This window comes from Platichthys flesus, chromosome 6 (genome assembly GCF_949316205.1).
Source record: "Platichthys flesus chromosome 6, fPlaFle2.1, whole genome shotgun sequence".
Taxonomy (NCBI): domain Eukaryota; kingdom Metazoa; phylum Chordata; class Actinopteri; order Pleuronectiformes; family Pleuronectidae; genus Platichthys; species Platichthys flesus.
In genome coordinates this window covers 7,083,727-7,104,689 of record NC_084950.1, presented here as the reverse complement: position 1 = coordinate 7,104,689, position 20,963 = coordinate 7,083,727, and the positions used below count along the sequence as shown (strand labels likewise).

At 44.3% G+C, this 20,963-nt stretch overlaps 1 protein-coding gene across 6 annotated transcripts in view; it reads left to right on the top strand.

Moving 5' to 3' along the window:
- The window catches only part of mob2a (MOB kinase activator 2a), a 58,067-nt gene extending 37,397 nt beyond the window's left edge, over positions 1 to 20,670 (top strand). For 3 of the 6 annotated variants that reach the window (XM_062389503.1, XM_062389502.1, XM_062389501.1), the window contains exons 2-5: positions 13,243 to 13,403; positions 15,093 to 15,186; positions 18,514 to 18,638; positions 18,850 to 20,670. In XM_062389503.1, the coding sequence (XP_062245487.1) occupies positions 13,243 to 13,403; positions 15,093 to 15,186; positions 18,514 to 18,638; positions 18,850 to 19,169 (700 nt within the window). In that variant the 3' untranslated portion in view covers positions 19,170 to 20,670. Of the gene's footprint in view, positions 1 to 5,391; positions 5,570 to 12,094; positions 12,225 to 13,242; positions 13,404 to 15,092; positions 15,187 to 18,513; positions 18,639 to 18,849 lie in introns of those variants that run through there. The other 3 variants (XM_062389505.1, XM_062389504.1, XM_062389500.1) reach the window with 3 other exon arrangements.
- Positions 20,671 to 20,963: the final 293 nt, after the last annotated feature.

Here is a 20,963-nt window from a genome sequence, read left to right as displayed (position 1 = left end):
TCGTGTTACTGTTTCTCCTCCTCGGCTTTCCTCCTCTCGTCTTTGTTTAGCCAGGCTGTGTGTACAGAGAGCAGTGGCATGTCTTTGCATGCAGCCCTTCCCCTACAGGAATGCAAAGAAGATATGAAGCCAGGGAGAAACAGAGCGCGCACGCAGAGAGAGAGAGAAAGAGGACTTCAAGGCCTTAAAGGTGGAAAGGATAGAATGAACTGATGGGAAAGAAATAGTTAGGCTTGATATATTATTGTGACATCTTAAGTGTTATATAATGCCTTTCAAGAAAACTATGACGCCGGTAATAATAACATATATATAATACCTACATTTCCTCACTAGAGTTTAATTCGACAAGACATATGTAATGATTGATTTGTGTTCTTTCATTATCACATATTTTCACAAATGTTCAAACTTGGACAATTCCAAAAAATGTATCACGACAATAATCACTTGCATTTAGTCGCCTGTGTGTGGAGTATGTGCCAGAGACTAAATTTACTTTTCATCCAGTTTTAGGCCAGACAATACACTTTTTAGATCTTCATTGTTGTTATAATTTAAGCGAATTAAGGATTTGTCATTGGACGTCATCTGAGAAATAAGGGGAGAACAGTTTAACGACAGGTTTGATCACAGACCCTTGAAAACCTCCTTTGTCCACTGAGCAGCATCAGAAAAACGCAGATTTTTTTTTTAAAGCGAAACTGCTTCATTCAGTGTTTTTAATGGATTTAAACAAATGGTCCATTTGTTTTGGAGAGGAGGAGGTTTTGCGATTAATTGGGTTCACTGTAAAAAACCTCCTGGACGATGTACACTAAAGGAATCCTAACTGGGAACAAGCTGACTGCAGTGATGGTGGTGAAGACGTCACCTCCCATGATCCCACATTACTTCACAATGTTACCAAACTCTGTCTTTTGAAAAGTCAGTAAACACAGAGGTAGACTCCTGCTATCTTTGACAGGTTCAATGCTGCCTATCTAACTTTGTCTGCACATGCACACACACACTAACACTCACTCACAGGCCCTACACTCTCCGTGTTTCATGCTGTGCAGTAGAAATGGAAGGTGGAGTTAGGTTAACTGATTTTGTTGTTCTAGACGGAGTTCTTTTTTTAGTCGGAGAGCGTGTTAGACCGATGATGCATTTTTGTTGTATTTACTCTTTTCTCGCTGTGTCAGCAAACATAGGACTCCTTTGTCCGTCTGAAGAGGTTGGTATTGCAGGTGGCTGGGTTCAGTGTGCCGAGTGTCTCCTGGCCCTGCTGACCTTTATCCGGGCCAGTAGGAAACCCCCTGGTTCCAAAGACCTTCCGTGTGCTCTGTTTTCACTGGCTAAGACCTTACCTAAACACACTACACACTCCCACACACCCAGAACGCAACACCCGACTGAGGGACTCAAACAGCAACTTAATGTCTGTGCTGTCATTTTTGGTTTTAACGCGTTTGGACGCCAGACCTGTCTGCCATTTTCATCTCGGCTGTGATAGGCTTTAGATTTCACTCCGGCATGAGCTGTTGCCAGCCCCGAGGCACATCTGCTGTGGTTGTGAGTCATTTACTGCTGGCCTAGGATCAGTGTTTTCTTTGTCTCAAATAGGTGGAATGTCGACCGACTTTCAGACCCAACCTGTTGGGCCAGCAATGTATCTCTCTGAGCAGTGAGGAGCGCTCTGCAGGCGAACACGCCAAAATGTCCCACTCAGTTTGAATGTTTTCATTTCAAGTCGGTTGTAGTTTAACAATCCAGTGTATCTCGTTCTTGAGTTTTAAAACATTAATACACCACATTTCTTTATCGAATGCTTCCTACCTCTTGCGTTATAACGTCAAAGGTCTAATAGATTGAATATAGCATGAATTTTTACCCAATGCCGTCTTATCTGTCGCTCTGGTCGGTTTGCTTTAGTTATTGTGATTTATTTTATTCCTTCACTTATCTGATTAATACGTAACGCATCGCCACAAGGTCTGTGACGTCACAGTTTCCATAAACTGCCTGTATTTCCTTTTGATGTGTTTTCTAATTAAATCTGAGCTTTTACTGGTTGTATCTCCCGGGTGGTTGCTTTTTGATGAGGTTTGCATACTTGAATCAGTCCTGATTAAAAACTCAGGCTCCACGTGGTTCGGTCTAATGAAAATGGTTTGATTTTTTACATAAACCTTACTGTAACACAAAATTTGCCTCTGTCTGTTTTAACACAGCACACATCCTGTCTTTGCTGGGCTCCCTGTTAAACGCTGGGTATAATTTCTGCCAGTAATCTTTGCCCTGCATCAACATCTGGTTTGTCGAGAGCAGGTGGCGGTTGAGTGATGTATTGTGTGCACAGTGTTAGGGAAGGTGACTGTGACGTTCGCAGGGAAGAAAGAGTAAACCTCTGTCCGCCAGACGATGGAATGCGACCGTTGGTTTCCATCCGCGTCAGATGTTGCGTAAGAGGGGTCTAACTTGCGTGGCCGGATGGCACCGTCACTGTCTCCACCTGCTCTGTTCGGGTGAAGCTCGTAAATCTAGAGGCGTGCCTGCGTATGACCTGTTCCACCAAGGAGAAGGCCACTTTATGGTGAACGCCACCTGCTCTTTAACTTTCACGCCTGATTCATTAAAGCACTTTGTCCACAGTAACACAGCAGGGAGCGCAGAGGCCGGGGTCCAGGCCAAGCCCCAGTGATCTTGAATGGATGTCTTCTATTTCCAGTGACCGCACGGATCCAATAGTTAAGACACAAACTAATGGAAAGTTCCCTGAGCACAAGTTTTCCATTACAGCAACTTTTGAGTGGTCACAAGTATCACAGGCAGAGAACATGTATCGGCAATGTTACACTGTAGTATATCACATATCAGCTTATATACAGTATATATTATGTACAATAGTTTATACAAGCAGGCTTTCTTCAGTGTCGTAAAAACACAATGTCCGTGTGAGAGTATTTAATACCAAACACCAAAATAAGCTTTTTAGATGTGTCACTAAAATAACACACACATTTCTATCCGGTTACAGGTCCTTTCATCCCCTTCCCAGAATTCTTCACCCGCTGAGACAGTGTCTGATTAAGTCGGCAACTCATTTATGCACACACATACACACACACACACACACACACACACACACACACACACACACACACACACTCTGCACGTTCACCCTAACGCCCCCTCCCGTTGCACTCTCTATTCTTTATGGCAGGCTGATGCTATATTTAGCGCGAGGGGGGGAAAAGTCAGTGCTCTGTTCTGGTGCCTCTCCCCTCTCCTCTGCTCCTCACCACCGCCACCACAGCAGGAGCCACTCACAGGGGCCTCTGCATCGCCCGACTCCACCCACCACCCAGCCAGCCAGCCAGAGTCCAGTGTGCAGTCCCAGTGCATGTGGTGGGCAGAAGGGCGGTCGGTCACGCTGGGTGAGGGTGCAGGGTAGGCGCCTGTCGGACCCTCTCTCCCTGTGATTCTCTTAGATGGTTTCCTCAGATCACACAGGGGTCTTTTTAAACACAAACAGGCGGCGCCTCAGAAGGTCCCACAGTAAACATGCTCCACTGGCCTGCGTGCAGACTCCACACACATACCTCTGCACACGCAAATTACACACTACCATACACAGTCTTCACACACCCTCACAATCTCTTTTATCTCTCTCTCCTGACTGCTTACCCCCCACCCATATACCCAGAGTGCACATACTGTAGCTCCGCGGGTCCCCTTAGATCAGTGCGTCCACGCTGCAGTGGTCCTGTGTTTTCCAACATTGCCTGGGCCCCACCAGTTTGTCTTGGGAGGCAGAGAGGAAAAGCAGACTTGTTCAAGAGAAGATGAGTAAACAAAACAAAAAAAGAAAGGCAGGAGAAACCTGTGAAGAAGAGAATAAGAGGCAATAATTAGAGGGCAGACGTGCGAGGGAAGGAGCTTCCTTAACACCCGCTGTAATCATCTCATGAGTTGCACGACTCCCACCATCCACTGTTCATTTCCTCTTGTTCACTCTGTGCTCAAGTGTTGCTGCCTCAGCTTTCTGTTGACCATTTTATTAGAATTTACAACAAATTGGATCTTTAAGTCAAGTCCATGATGTGAACCTTGACAAATTGATTTGTTTCAACGAATTTCACCCGGGTGTAGCCTTGCCCCACAGAGTCGTTAAAATAATCTCCAGATATTTTAATGAACCTGGCAGTGACTCTGAAACAGGCTTTGTTTGATTCCCTCCTCCGTCTCTCCCGCTCTGACACTCATGTTAGAACATGCCTGACCGCTGCCAGCCTGTCATAGTTGGAGTGCAGGTGAAGTTTAGAATCTGCAGCAGGAATGTCGCCCCACGGTCCCATCACCTGGCACCGTGTCCCACAACTGAAAGAAACGACACTATGCAAACTTTTTTCTTTTTTTACTGAAGGTCGTGTGTAAGGTGCGGCGAAGTAATAAATAAACCCGCTGAAACACACAGGCCAGCTTTTGAGGCTGACTTCCAAATCCTTAAAGTACAATAAGAATGATTTTATATAGATTTTGCCTTGATTCTCTTTTGAATTTAATTATTTGCTTTAATGCCTAGTTCAACATTTACAATTGAAAATAAAGATTTGCACAGATTTATCGGTTGGATGATAAAAACTTGACAATATGAGCCTTTCACAGATGTATGCAGCCTTTTATGTTTGCAGTTGGCAACATAAAATCTTTTTAATCCGTTTTAACAATGCAGAGCAGATATACAGTCATGATGTGCATGTTTATGTACTTGAATTAAGCTAACATATTTAGTTAATTACGTTTTTTTTATTTATAGCAATTAAATTACTTTTTCATAAGAGCTTGATAATAACATGGTAGGAATCATTGCCAGGTTTTTGGGGGCATTTATTTGCATCAGAAAATCTTAGCTCCCAAATTTCTCCATTGGCCCCCAAAATATCCATAGATAAAATTTACTCAGTTTGATAATTACTGTAAGTATTCATTGTGAGTATAGATACAGATGATGCGTTATTTTGCTTTATTTGAATACACACCAAATTCACTTATTGGTGGTGTATTGGTATTGTCTCGTCTGCTCATTGAGTTGTGTGTGTGGGTCTGTGTGTGTGTGTGCGCGTGTGTCTGTTAGGACTTGTTCTGGTGCAGCTGAAGTGTAAAACCCTTTTCAAATGCACCGTCGTGCACAGTCACGCGCTCGACCACCTGTTGCTGCATTGTAACAACACATGAGGTGAAAAAAGCACAAACCACGTCCACATGGGCAGGCTGTGACGCCGGCACGCCCCGCCCACTCGACCCCATCCCCTCCTCCGATTGGACTAGCCGGTCTGGTGGGGGGCGGGCCATCGGGTAAAATCTCCACTAAGTTTGACTCTTTTCTTTTTTTTCGCTCGCGGAGTTCAGAGACACTGAAACTCTGCTGCGTCCGGACGTGGCGTCTCGTCTTCATGTTTTAAACTATGGTGGGAGATTACTGCTCCTTCTCTGGAGATAAGACGGACATGCACTCTCAGAGGAACTCCAAAAACGGACTAAGTTGCAAAATGGTTCTTCAGGCGGTCGGGAAAGTGCTCAGGTAAAACTTCTTGTAACCTAGTGGTAACTCATATCAGCTTAAAACTTTGTCTGTACTGTAAATGCGACTAAAATATCCCCAATAACCAGTTTATTACTAACTTAATAGTCAGAGTAAATGGTGTTTTACTGTTATGAATGTGTCATAGACTTAAAACTTCGTCCTCTGTGTATTTGTGTGATGTTCCCGACGTCACGTTTGATCCTCGACACATATTTTAAAAGTTTTTTTCAAACGTCTGCTCACTTAAATTATAAATTGCTGCGTTCACGTCCCGTCTGTTTTCTGAAGCGCTCTGGTTTATGTTCCAATCTGCGGTTCCACACCTCCGCAGCCGCACGAGGGTTCAGTCATTGTCTCCTCCTCGGTCGTGGTAATTACACGAGTCCGCTTGAGGACCCGCAGGTTCCGGGGTCACAGCAATTTAGCAGCCGGTGGTGATGGGGACGTGTCGCCCGGATTCCTCATTCCTCTTCCTGCAGCTCTTCGGTAACAAGACTCAACAGGAGGAAGAGAAATGTGACACTTACTTCTCATCCTCGGTCTAATAAATCATGCAAGACGCCTGTAAGGACATTATTTCAAATCACTGGGATTTAAATTTATAAAAAACTTTATTATTAGAAACAGAAGAAAAGTTTCAGATTGTGAATATTGTAAGCCCTTGTGAATGAATCTGTAAGTTGGAAAATATAAAGAAGGGGATATGAGAAATATCAAAGTAAAGATTATTTAAGTTTAAGATAAGAGCATGTTGGTTTCAGGGTTAACCTCTCAGTCCTAACTTTACACAGAGGCTATATTTCAACATTAGGAATACAAGTCAAAATGGGTGTGATTCTCTATTTGCTTCCTTTTTTAATTCAATCAAATTTAACATACCTAAATCACTTTACATAGTAATCAGCAGGCATTTGATTGAGGACCATTTAAGCGATTATCCAAAGGCCTTGCTATGAGCGAGCAGACGTAAGACTTAAAGAATGTATGACCCTAACAGGAGTGTTAACTGTGTTTGTGTTATAGAAATGGTCACAAACAAAAAAAAAACAGTCGTGATTAACCTGCGTGGAGAACTGATGCAAGTTGAAATACATCTGCATTTTGCAATAGTGCGTTAACTGTGTCATGTAAAAAACACACTGGACTGTGAAGACCGAGTGAGAAGCTCTGTAGTTTCTTCTGGCCTAAAGTCCATAGAAATCCTGGAGAAGTCGAAGTGAAATAGCAGCAGGGGATTCACCACGAGCAAGTAGTAGGGTTGATTAGTAGGGTAGTTTTTAATACACGACAGACACAAACATGAAATAAAAGAAAAAGTATACCTCCCGGTGAAAAAGCGGTGCCATACACATAGAAGACACAAACAAAGATGTCTAGAGAGAGTTTTTGGGGATAGGAGCTGACCTAGATATGATCACATGATCTCAGCAGCAGAGTTAATGCGTCACTTCCCATCTCTGCACCCGGCTGCTCCACCTCTCAACTGAATAACGCAGTGGACTTAATGCTGCTGTGAACACGTCTGTGCAGAAAACCTCCCGCTGTATTGTGCATGTGTGAAAAGCAAAGTCTGGGAAAGCTTTCGCAAATTCTCCGGATTTTACCCGGAGTTCCTGTGTGGCCGGCTTTTGAGTGTGTTCCTCCAGGGGACAGGGCGTCTTGTTAATGCTCTGCTCAGAGTTTCTGCTTACCTTTCAAGTCTGGGGACAGGTGTGTCTTCAAGAGGCAGCACCCCATAGGGCACATGCCTCTTGAAAAACCTATTGTGGTGTGTGTGTGTGAAGATGTGGGGGTTGATAGTGGGGGAGAATGTCCACCATCTGAGGATCTCTTAACAGACTGTAAGCAGGATGTGAAGAGGAGAGTGTTATTGTATGTTGTTATGTCTGTTGCAAGAGCTGTGACAGGTAAAGACAAGTCCTGCTGCTCCTGGATTTAATTTTTTTTTTACCAGGGACTCATCTTATTTAAGAAATCGGCTGGTTATAAAGAAATACACCTTTAATTTGTGGGGGGGGGGACAAAAGGGGATTTTCACAAATCTTACATCCTGAGGAAACACTGAACAAAGATCACTTCATCAAAGTTAACAAGGATGCATAGTTTGGGGTTTTATGGGGGCGATGTAGACCTGTTTATAGCTTGACTTTAAAACTGTTTCCTCCTTCAGTGAAGGGTTGAGTTCCTTAAGCTTGGAAGCAGATATTAATACGACAGACTATACTGTAAATAAAGATAGCGGAAATAGCCATCGGCAGCCTAGTCCCCTGAGAGTGGGTATATAATCTTAACTCCTTTTTTTTATAGCCAAAGCTGCTTTTTGCTCTCATTGGCTGCTTCACTATTATGGTCACACACACACACACACACACAACGCCTCGCTTACTATTTGATCCAGTAACCATTCGGCAGAAATCTCATTCAGCTCCTCAGTCACATGATCCACATCATTCGCTTCCTGTTTGAACCAAAATCAATGTAGGAGCCAACCCACTTCCAACAATGTTACGTTTGCCAAGTGTTAAACCAGTAGCTCGGCCTTATCCCCCCACTCCTCCTGTTTTTCCTGTCCTCGTCACATGTGCGTTGTGATGTTGATGAGGCTCCATTATAATGCTGGCAGGGGGTCCTTACCTACTCTGCAGGCCTGAGAGCCACTCAATGGGGTTTAGCACAGGATGACAAGGGGAGAAGGAGATGAGGTAGCCAGAACTCCTAGGATAGGGTCAGTTGTTAAGGTGTGTGTGTGTCTGTTTGTGTGCGTGCTCTGACTCTCATTTACTGATTCACAGTTCCGCTGCAGCCCCCGGTGATGCTCCTGATTAAGTGGTGGCAGCTGGATGTTCTTTGTTTTTCTTATCCTCTTATCTCTCCCGATCTAAAAAGTGACGAGTATTTGTGTTTTATTGCTTTAAATATAAAAATAGGGAGCAACTTCAACAGAGCACTTACTTTGTGCACTAAAGCATTGCAAAGTCGAACCTCTGGTTTAGTCCATCCTTAACTCGGTCCCCTTTTTAGCCCTGTAATAGCTGCTGTGGTTTAGCTTTGGTGTGCGTAGACTGCCTGCGCTCCTCCGTCTGTGGTTTTTTTTTGGGGGGGGAAAGAGCCATTGCGTCTATTTAATTTGAGTCCTGAAATAGATCAGGAGGCCAGGCCTTGGAGAAAACTGATCCTCCTGACTGAAGCTGAAACCTCAGTCACTCAGTTCTAGTTTTTTGGCTCAGGAATGGTGAGATATCCTCTTGCTATTGATTTTTTTGCTAAAGTGGCGCGAGCAACTTCCTGACATTCGATTGATTCTGTTTCTAACTTATCAGCTATTTGTTTGAAAGTCAGTTCAGGATACGGTGTTTGATTTCTCTGCGGTTCCTGAGTAGAAGACCTCTGATTGTCTGTGGTGGTTCTTATCTCTCATATCTTTATCAAAGACGCTGGCTCTGTTTTCCAGTAAAACTGGACTGAATTGGAAACAGGTTGGGACTAGAAGAGTATATCTTTGCACCTTGGACTTCCTCTTCTTGTTTCTGAGTGATTGAGAAAATGTCCTCTATTGTAAGGATGTTTTCAGTGTTCTTTGAAAATTAGGCTCTTTTCTGTCTGTAGCTTGAGCGTATTCGCCTCGTTTGAGTTTAGATCTGGGATCATTTAGCACCAGCTAAACGGTTCATGTTGTACAGATACTTTACTGAGAACAGATCGTACATGAGTAGCAGCTGGATGGTTTCATTTGCACCCTTGCAGATCGTATTAACTGCATCCATATGCCAATAGTTAGATTCCTTTATGATCCAGAAGGCACCACTTGTGCAATATGTGACTTGGCAGGAGCTGCAGCCTAAAGGGGAAAGTCATTACATGGGTTTTATATAAAGAGGTTTCACTGTTGAGTTTTGTTCAAATCTCAGAAAGACCCAATAAAAAAGTCCAGGACCACATTAATGGAATCAGTCCATGATTTGGTGTTTAGGTGATAACAATGTGGAAAAAAAATCAGTCAACGTGGTTTGATCATTTCCTTTGCAGAAGCATTGGAGTGTGTGTGTGTGTGTGTGTGTGCACATGACAGAGAGAGAGAGAGGGAGCTCTTGTAGTAGTAAATTATCGTATTTTAGAGATTCTTCTCCAGCAGAGCTCTGTAATGTGGCCCCGAGTGTTTCCAGGATTAATTGGAACCAGGTTCTGGTAATGAGATGGTATTAGGGTGTACCTGCCAGAGGCCCTGCTCTTCTTTTCACGTGTATTTTAGAACCAAGTCTACATTCAGTATTCTGCAGTTTGAAGCCAAACGATGTGTTTTTCACGCACGCAAATCAAATCTTGGTGAAGTCACGTGCTCGCCCGAACACACACTGTCTCGGACCAGACAGGACTCGCTTATTCTGGATTTTCTCGAGGTCTCTGCTTGGATCAGGCTCGTGACACAGCTGTTGTTGGACCAGCTGGGTTGGCCATGAAAAGGGAGAGGGGGCTATGTGTGTTTGCGTGTGTTTAGGTGTATATGTGTGTGGCAGAGTGTGTAAGTGGGATACTGGTGGCATTGTACAAGAGGAGTGAGTGAAGAAGGCCTGACAGTGGGGTGGTGGGGGTTGTGTTGCCGGGAAAAGTGAAAGGGGTAATAGAGTGGCTAACAGACGGGGTTGAACAGCTGTCAGGTAAGTCACTCCTCAACTCAGTGCCGCTGACCTCCATGTCACCCGACTATACAGCCCCATTTCCTTATTATGTTTTATTGCAGATAAACATCAGGCTGTGTGTCTTCCTGCTCCTAAGCCCTCACGTGAGCTTGAGAGGTTAAAATGGCATCAGTTTTGCACATGCAATGTTTTATTCCACCAAGCCCGACCAGGGTTTTCTGGATTGTGAGCCTGAATCACACGGACTGGTTCCTATTGGTGCCAGACAGGCTGTGGCAGCAGCCCCCCCCCCCACCCCCAGCCCGGAGACATGTGCCTGGCCCTTGCCTCACTTCCCCTACACTCGTGCCTTCTGGCCTGCCATGATCTGCCCCTGATCTGGTGAGGAGAAAGAAGCATCTGTTGCCTTTTATGGTGAAGACTTGCTGTGGAGAACTTTACCAAGAACAGACAAATCTGTGTGTGTGTGTGTGTGTGTGTGTGTGTGTTGTAGTGAAGGCAGACTATGTACGTATGAGGGGAGGAGTGTTGGCATAGAGGAAGTTTTCTTTATCCTAAAATAAACCAATGGCTCCAGAATTTCACCTCCCCTTACCACACAAGTGTTCGCAAGAAGCAGAGGAGGCATTTCTATGGAAAATTATGAAATTACAGAGGGAGGGAGAGTCGCAGGAAATGGCTCAGTGCAACAGAATGTTTTCAAAAGGAAGGGGTGGGCAGGGGGGGGGGGGGGCGAGGGCGAGTAAGAACTGACTTGAACCTTTCACGGGAACGGAACAGTTTTCTGAAGTGCTTAGCGAAGCCTTTGAAAACTTGTGAGAGCTGACGGTGTCTGTGGATGAGGCGCTTTCCCCGGGTAAAGCTCTTTCACATGATGGAACATGTAGCTCACAGCGCTCAACTACACAGACCTCAAGAATCTGTCTGTGCCCTTATGAGCAGGAAGGAGGGTTTGTTTTTGGAGGAGGACAGGAAGCGGACGGCGATAAGGAGAAATGAAAGAAGCCGTAATTAATAAGTGAGCCTGAGTAGAGTTCATGGAGGGAGTTGAGTACGGAGCTGACAGGGCAGGGGTATAGTTAAGGGCAGAAAGATAAAGAAGAGGGGGAGTATGAGACTGAGAGGCCTGAGGTTTTGACCCTGAACAACAGAGTGTTTGGACAGGTGAGCCAGCAGCCATTAGGAGGAGAGAGGGAAAGGGAATGTCTGAGCAAGGGACAGAAAGAAGGCAGAGCAACAGGAGGTGAAACAGAAAGTGGTCATTAATAATTCGACAGAAGTGCAATCTGCAGTGTCCTCGCTTTTTTTAAATGAGGCCTAAAGAAGCTCAGGTACTGCAAGATAGGAAGAGTCAAATACCTCGATGAGTCATTACCCCTACAAATGAGAACTTGAGCCGTGTCGAGTGCGTCCGTGAGCGTGATTCTGCGAGTGTCTCGTTCAGATTGTATCACTTCTATAAGTGTCTCAAAGTCAGCATTTCTCCTGATGGATAGATTAAGACGACAGCCGAAAGGAGGGGAGGGGGGGCAGCTTTAAACATTTACAAAGTATAGGGCTCTGTGTGCATCCGCCTGTTGACTCGCCTTCCCTTGTTTGCTGAGGAGGAAAGCAGGGCGACGCTTCCTGGAAAGGGGAATTAAACTGCAGAGGGCTTTTGAACACTGTTCTGGCCAAGAGGCCTCGTGCTCCACAGTCCTGTCATGTTTTGTAAGTGTTTATTAGTTCCCATGGATATCAGCTGGGCCTGTGTCAATCTACCTCCTCTCCTCATTCCTTTCTCCCCCCGCTGTCCCCACTCACCCCTCTGTTTTCTAGTCCTTCCAATATCTCTGGCTCCATGAAAACCTGAAGTAAAACAACCTATTTTTTGTAAATTCATCAGTTACTTGCCGCAAAGTCCAAGTGAAAATGAGAGGGTTCTTGGCTGCTGCTGTTAAAACAGCTTCGTTCGGTCCAGGAGCTGGAGCTGGTGTTTGGAGAGAGGAGGCTTGAGGACAGGAGATGGGCGGGAGGTGAGTGCGAGACAAGCGGAAATGAGGGTCAACAGGGCTACGATAAATTCAGGGAGCAAACTGAAACTCCCCTGTCCTTAAGCAAACTTAAACAACAGCAGCAGAGGAAAAGAAGGAGCTAAATGAAGATGTAGTGGACAATCTGTGAAGGGGAATAGAGTCGTTACAAGATGAGGATGAGGCCTGACAAAATTCTTTGACTCTTTATAGCTCTAACTTGTCGAAGCTGCCGATCACATTAGGCTATATTTTGTTCCCGACTCACTCTCAATCGTCTGGTATTTATTTGCCTCTTGTATCAAGCCTTCCGACTGTTGACCCCAGATTGCACTGCCTCCACTGATACAGACTTGGAGCAGAGGGGGTTGGGGTGGGAGGGAGAGGTTACAGCCCCTGGAAGTGCAGGAGGAGTGTGATATGACATCCCTATGCTAAAACTAGCAGTGGAAGTACAAGGCGCAGGGGACGGCTGTCTGGGTGGAAGCTATAGACCTAGCGTTGGGTCAGAGGTCATATTTAGGGGTCAGGTACAGGAACAGAGGAGTCTTTGTTTGCTTTGATCTGTGTTTCTTTGCGCCGATTCTGTTTTCTCTGGTGTACAGATATCTGGGTTAAGGGTTCAGGCCACAAAACATTTATAACATTCTGTCTGCAAAAAGCTTTTTCTATTCACAGCACATTAACTTTCTTTTTCATCAAGTATTTTATTGCACAACCATCTTTTGCTGATCGTACTCCAGGGTCGGTCTTGGCTCAGCATTTTCTTGTCACTCCGTCAGTATCTGTTTGGATACAAGATGTTTTCCCAGTGGCATCATGTAAGCCTGTCTGGAAAAATTGCTATGCTCGTCTTTCATGCTTTACAGGATCCAACTAACTGGTAAAATCTGGCATTATTGTTGTCCATGGGTGCTTTTTAAAAACCTTGCTTTTCCCTTCTTCTTTTTTTGTTTTTATTGACACCCTTGTCGAGTCCTTTGCATCTCCTTAACCTTTCCTCTTTTCTTCTGTGTTGCAGGAAGTCGAAGACGAAGCCAAATGGAAAGAAGCCTCCGGCAGAAGAGAAGAAGCAGTACCTTGAGACAGAGTTCACGAAAATCCGTGTGGTGGACTTTGACCTCAAGGAGCTGGTGGTGCTGCCAAGAGAGATAGACCTCAACGAATGGCTAGCCAGCAACAGTGAGTGACTGACAGTGGTGGTAGTTGTGGATGATGAACACAAAGCACTTTTGCTTTTACTCAACCGGAAAAAGTTGTTAACTTAGTCTCTTTTTTAGAATAATCAAAGGATTTATCATCATACTTGAGCCATAAAAACTCCTAAATCTTACTGTCCTCAGGAGTTAGGAATTGTTTTTCCAAGTTGGTATGCACATGTCATCTGGAGACAACGAGATGTTCCAGTGGTGCTGCAGAGCCAAGCCGTTAACAAAATCCAGGCATGGCACAACGCTGAGCCTGTTCCAATAACACACACACACACACACACACACACACACACACACACACACACACACACACACAGCTTCTTTAAACATCATCGATTTTGTCTGGGTGCAGCGGAACAGCTCTCATATTTGTCCTTCTGAGGATCCATTCTAGAGTTTGATAAACCGACGGTGTCCCTTCTCACGAGGCTCTTTATTATGTCTCCCTGACTCTGTTTTGATTTTGTGTCCAAAACATCCAGGTGCTTCTAAGGGAAAAGGAACACAACAAGCTTTCTACTTTTATTTTTATTTAAGGCTTTGGGAACGGTGTTATGAAACAGATGGGACATTTTTCAAAAATGTTAAGTTACATAAGCTGGCTTCTGTCAACCTCTCACTGGAACACAATCGCTAGGGCTGAAATATTTTGATATAATCATTTTTTAATCAAATCAGTAATGACCGAAGTCATTTAATTTAATTCTGGCGATAAGCATAAACCAGCCGTACTTTCACTGAATGCTTTGCCTCTCGTGCCTATTTTTTCTAGCCGGAAAAGACCAGATGATTCCTGTGGATGGATTTGTTCCATTAATGAAAACTAAGACTGGATGGGGGAGGAATCAAAGTCATTGAATGCACCGCAACCATTTCAATATGATATATGATTATTTCCTCAACATGACGTCAAGAAAATCACAGGCCTGTTCTCACATATTGGAGCCAGACCAGCAGAGCTGCTGCTCAGAGATGCTCAGTGCAGAAGCCGAAACAATTTTGTGTTAAATGTTTTTAAAGGGGTTTTGCCTGTGGTGTTCAGACCTCCCAACGTTCTGTAGGTGTAGCAGCCAATCAACGTAAGAAAGTATTTATATAATAAAAAGTATGGCACAATAGAGGAGTTTCCCCAGACATGCTACTGCAAGCTTCAAGTAAATTAACGTCTTCTGACGAACACATACATTTTACAGAATGTGACCATACCAGAAAGTTCCCACATATCAGCATACATCTAACAGAGCCAATGCTAATGCTTTGTTTGCAGTAAAACGAGTTGCGAGGGAGTTTCCCCCGTGGCACAAATACCTGTACGTGTCTTAAGTGACTGGAGCAGCCACCTCCTACTTGTCTGTTTGTATTTTTCCTGAAGTTCACATGCACAGACACACCGTTGAAGGATGTCGTGACTTTACGGAGTATTGCATATGACTGTGACTGTTCCATGCATCGCTGCGATGGTTAAATAGGCAGAAAGTATTACTATAGGCGTTTCCTCATCATACATACTACGTGACCTGACACAAATGGTTCACTGATATATTCTCACAGGGTTTTAGTCATTCATTAACGTCATTCTCACATAGGTGGGTATTCATGTGAGCAGCAGACAACATGCATTGAATAACGCTGTGATCTCTCCCTCTCATTTTCTCTACAGCGACAACTTTCTTCAACCTTATCAACCTGCAGTACAGCACCATCTCAGAGTTCTGCACTGGGGATACCTGTCAAGCCATGACGGCCTGCAACACGTAAGTTACCTCTGCCACGTTTTGGTTTATTTATCTCTCACCTGCTCAGCCCCATTGGTTTATTCATCAGAAATCCAGTTTCCCATTGGTTAATTCATCAGGGGATGTCTTCCCCGGTCAGCGACGAGCGACACACAACCCGCAGAGTGCACTTGCATTAATTTAGGTCTTTGTACAATCTGCACAGTCCATCTAGGAATGTGCATTATGCAGCTTTAATGCACTGCAGCAACCCGTATATTTTCATAAGAGCTGCTGGACAGCGAGCCCTGCATATCTGCGTCTGCATGCTTGAAACGTCTATTACTGTATTTTAAAGGATGGTTCACGACTTTGTTTCCTGACTTTGAGTTTTAGAATGAAATCCGGTTTAAATGCAATTCCAGTAGATGTGATGCAGGACAAAATCCACAGTAGGTGGTTTGAAGCTCAGCTGGAGCTATCGTGAGACTTTAGGAAATCAACTGGATGACAGGTCAAATTAAAAGAAAACACAATACAATTGAAATATATAGAGCTTGAACAAATTAAATGATTAGCATCTGCATTGTTCTATTTTGTCAAATAAAAGTTTGCATATCGTCAAACAAAAACGCAAATTGCTGTGAATTTCAGCTGATATTATTTACCAGTTGATAAATCGGTCATTACATTCACATCACACACATTTCCAAGATGGATCAATTTTATCAATCCATATGTCACCGAAAGAGTTCATGTTTTAAAGTTTGGACTATGTTTCTGGGCTGAAACTGGCTCTGCAGAAGAAAACTCATGAGAAAAATTATTATTAAAGTGTCTGTGAAGTTTTTAGAAGCTAGTTGTAGCTGCGTTTTTCTGCAAAGGTGTTTAAACGCTACTGTGAGCAATAATACCTTCGCAGTAGTTTGAAGATAATCATGACACGGAAGGCTGTTCACGTTAACATTGGGGAGGTGACTAACTAAGTGTTTATCTAACTAGTTTGCTCGGGGAGTGGTGCCGTCTTTTATACGTGAGCCCTTCATTCCCCCTGTGTATACTCGAGGCTGGACAAACTTGATATCCCACTACACGGCTCTTAACACATACAACAAGCAAGCAAACTTACCCACATGCTCACTGTGGAAAGAGATGTGTCAGTGTCATCCACGCCAAACAACACAACCATTGAGAGATGACATGTGACATATCTGCTGAGAGAAAGACACTTGTCACACGTTAACCTCTTAGTCAACAGAGGATTTTTCCACTGCTGTTACCATAAGCTACTGCCACTAACCCACACCCTGAAAAATGGAAGAAGCGAAGGTGCTCTGCCTGCGGTATGTGGAGAGAGGAGGCAGCAGAGCAGATTAACAAGTTTTTTGTTTGCACTGTCTGTGTTGATCTGTGGAAAACACAGTTAATGTGGTAATTAATGAAGGGGAAAAACAGAGTTAGGCCTGTTTTTCTCAGGCGTCTCCTCAGATTTGACTAAAATGTTTAATTCATTTAATTTGATTCAAACTCACTGTCAAAGCTGTGTTTCTAAGACAAGGCCCACCATTTACAATTGTAGCCTACTCCAAGGCCCACTACCGAGAACCCCACCCTTTCCTGGCAGGACCTGGCACCCCCACCTCCTCTGTGGTGAAAGCCTGACTGAGCCACAGCCGCGACAGTGCCCTGGCCCGAAGGCAGAGCTCAGCACTATTTTTGGAAGAAAATGTTTCCATGAGCTATGAGGGAACGGAACCATTTGGTAGCTATTTAGACCCATTTTATATGGGTGGGTGGATTTTCACTCTTTATTAGCTGGATTTTGTTGGTAAAATAAATAAGCACATTAAGCTTACCCCCGTTCATGATCACATAAACAACATCCAATGTGATACGTGTCAAAAAGCACATGTCCACAAACAAACAGAAATGGATGAAGAACATCAAGATAAATATGTATAAATGATTAAGGTGGTCAAATTAATGGCTATAAACGAAAATAATTAGATATGTGTTATCGTGTAAAAAGCTCTCTCTACTCTAGGAGAAATTAAATGATAAATACATTTGACATAGCATTAAAGGAGATAAAACACTCGTCGCTAAAGTCAGCAATGAACCCAATTAACCCAATTGAAACGTTGAGGGAAATTACATTTTTTTTTTTTTTTTTTTTTTTTAATTAAGTGAGAACTGCACTAATGTCACAAGGAATTTGTGAAGACTCATATTTACCACAATGGTACTGAGCCCGCTAGCTTATCCGGTAACTCCTGGAGTGGCCGCAGGTTTGGTTCCCTTTGATGTGTGTACGATCACAGGGGCTGAATGTCCATCTGTCACTGGGCGAGAGGCGGGGCACACTCAAGACAGGCCTCCAACGAATCACAGACCTGACACCACCTTGTGTAGCATTTTTTTTTTACTATATAATAATATGTATGTCTGTAGATAAATCTCGTCTGTGTGTATGTGAAAGTGAAGGAGACATGTTTGTAGTTCAGCCACTGTCTCTCCCACACATAAACACAAAGGCTAATCCTGTGTGAGTAAGAGTCTGCAGCCGGTGCTGTGGTCAGTAGGTCTCCTCCTGCAGGGTAACCTCTGCGATCGCTTTACATTCCTCACGATTCGTAACGTCTGCACCACTGACTCGCTCTCCCACGCTAATAAAAACACATTTATATTCAGCTTTTTATTGACATCTCCAGGTCACTGAGACCTTTCTTTAGTCTGTGGCCTCCTCACCGGTCCTGTCTCATCCCACCCGCCTGGTGCTTGATCGTCTACTGATCGGCCATTTTACTTTTTGTTAACCGTTGCTTTGTGCCTGCACTCCAGCTATCTGCGTCAGCTATCTATCTGCCTCCGGAAATATTTGACCAGCGGTGGTTCAAGCTGGAGGACTGAGGGGGCGGTGGGCGTCCTGTTAACTCCCATGACTGCAGGGAATTTGACCCAATCAGGAAATTGTAGCATCAGGGCACAGGGGTTCAGCAGGTTCACTGAAATGACAACACGATCACATAATAACTGAGATGTTATGGAGTGTCGCTGAGCCATAATGGATCTTAACAGGTTTTATCTCTGCTGCATGAGGAAATAAAGCAGGTGATGTCTCATATACGTCATCTGCTTTCCCTTTTCTGTTTTATTCCAGGAAATACTCCTGCTCGTGTCTGAGCTGCTGCTGCCTTAGCTTCAACTATTCATTCGAAAATATTTATTTAGATTTGTTGTGATTCATTAAGAACCACTTGAGTTATGTAATTACTCCCTACTCCTCAGTAATTTGTCTTTTGTTATTTTGTTATGACTCAGGGACAACAAGCACTGACATGTTTTCTTCCTCTGTCTCTGTTCTAGAATATACTACTGGTATGACGAGAGGGGGAAGAAGACGAAGTGCACTGCTCCACAATATGTCGACTTCGTAATGAGTCTTTGTCAGAAACTGGTCACAGACGAGGAAATCTTTCCTACAAAATATGGTGAGTGTCTCTGATAACAGGCCGATTGGGCGACATGTGAGGTGCTGCTGCCCTCTGCTGCATACTTTAGGATACTGTAAATAACTGATGGTCCAACAATTAAGTCTGTAATGTCAGTAATTTGTAGTTGTTGTTGCTTGAACAGTGACTGAAATGATTTATCAGATAATGAATTGATCATTTCTGGTTTTGTTTCCTTCTCTCTTTTCAGGCAAAGAGTTCCCCAACTCCTTTGAGTCCTTGGTGAAGAAGATCTGCCGGTACCTGTACCACGTGCTGGCTCACCTCTACTGGGCGCACTTTAAAGAGACGGTGGCCCTGGACCTGCAGGGCCACTTGAACACTCTGTATGCACATTTCATCGTTTTCGTAAGGGAATTCAACCTGGTCGACCCCAAGGAGACCTGTATCATGGACGACCTGTCCGAAATCCTCTGTGCGCCCGCCCCGCCGCCTGCGCCCGCCCCGGCCCCCTCCAGCCCAACCTCAACGCCCGCCCCTTCCTCACAAAACCACGTGACAGAGAGATGAGCAGGGAGGAGGCGGCGGTGAGACGACAGCCCCGGGGTGATAGAAGATAGAGGAGAGAAGGAAACAGTCTGGCCCCCCTCCTCGGTGCCAGCAGGACTTAAGAGACCTTCCACTACCCTTATATTTCGCTATGACATCTACCAACCAGCTGCAAGGAAGGGGGGAGGGTTTCCGGGGAGGGGGGAGTTTGGGGTGGCGGGGAGGGGTTTGTCACGCCAACAGGAATTGGCGTGAGCGTTCCTCCCAGGGGCAAACCCCTCCCATCTTCTCTGCAATTTAAAATAGGAACAAAAAGTATGTGTATGTTATTTTTTTTGTTTTTATTTTATTTTAATTTCATTTTTTTCAAGTTTTATTTTGTGTTGTGGGGGAGGGTGGAGGGGGAGGTGCGTCTGTTGGCCCTTCACGTCCCCTCTGTCCTCTGCCTGACATACAGTACAGGAAGGGGGCTCTGCTTTGCTTTGACCTACTATTGTACAGTGCTGATGTGTGGAGAAGAGGAGTCTCTGCTCACCCATGGCCACTGCGCTGGCCGGTAGGGAGCCATGTTACTGCCTGATGGGGCGATACTAGCCAATCACTGTTTGGGTTGTTTGTGCCGGGGATGATTAAAGCGCTTCCTACTCAGGACCTGAGAGAATACGTCACTGCTGCCAGAGAGAAGTTGCTCTCTTTCTCTTTTTGTTGTTTTTGTTTCAATTCTCTGTCCCTCGTTCTCCAGACTCCTCTGTAAGACAAATCGTGTTTAACCACAGTCACATAATAGCACCTGGTTTATTTCCCCCCCCACCCCCCAACAATGGTGTGTCCCTCAGCCTACCTGTAGAGGGCAGCAAACTCATAGAGAAAAACCACAGAAACAGGGAAACGGAGAAGAAAATATTAAGATTGTATGATAGATTTCTGATCTGATCAGAGTGAGAAAGCTTTGTGAGACAGACTGGTGCCCGTCTGCAGCCGAGTCAGAGCCGTTTCATGGCGTTTCGCTCAGCAGCCGCCGCCGCTTAAAAACGCCACCGCTACCACACACTGCAGCAGCACAGGAGGACAAAGACATGAGGTAATGTCTGCAGGCCCACAGAGGGGGAGAGGGGTGAGAGTGATGGGAGTGGAGCTGCTCTGCTGTTTAACAGACACCAGTGCTCACGGTGTAAAACTTTTTTTTTTTTTACCTGTCCCTTTAAATTTGCTGTTAAGATTATCAGAGGAGAATTAGGTCAGAAATAATAACAATAAAGAAGTCATTACACATGTATAGAAAAACGCACAGTCTGCTTGGACTTTACTGTACAAAGAATCGCAAGCGGGTTCTGTCGAACATAGCCTCTGTATGGAGGAGGATGGGTTTATAATTCTCCTTTTTTATTTATTTTAATTCTTTTTTTTGCAGGGTTCTTCAGTTCTGGCTCTCGTTTTTATGTATTTTAATTATTAACTAAGTTAAAAGCGATTTAATATTTTAAGCTCTGCGGATTATAATCTAATAAAAGAGAGAAATGCCGCCGTGTCTCAGTGTCTTTTTGAAAGAATTTGTTTGTGTGAGTGATTTGAGAGGAAAGAAACATTTTAATTGAACAGATTTTACTCCTCAACAGTTTTGACTCTTGTGACTCTGGAGGAGATGTGTCATGTCTGAGGAGGAACACATTGTGTCTGAGTGATGTCATCAGGCTTATCTCACTTTTTGTGTGGAGAGAACAGAATTATAACAAAGAAAAAATAAGACTGCGTTACACTGAGGTCATTAAATATGAAAGGAAAAGTCAAGGGTAAGTCGGCTGATGATACTTGGAT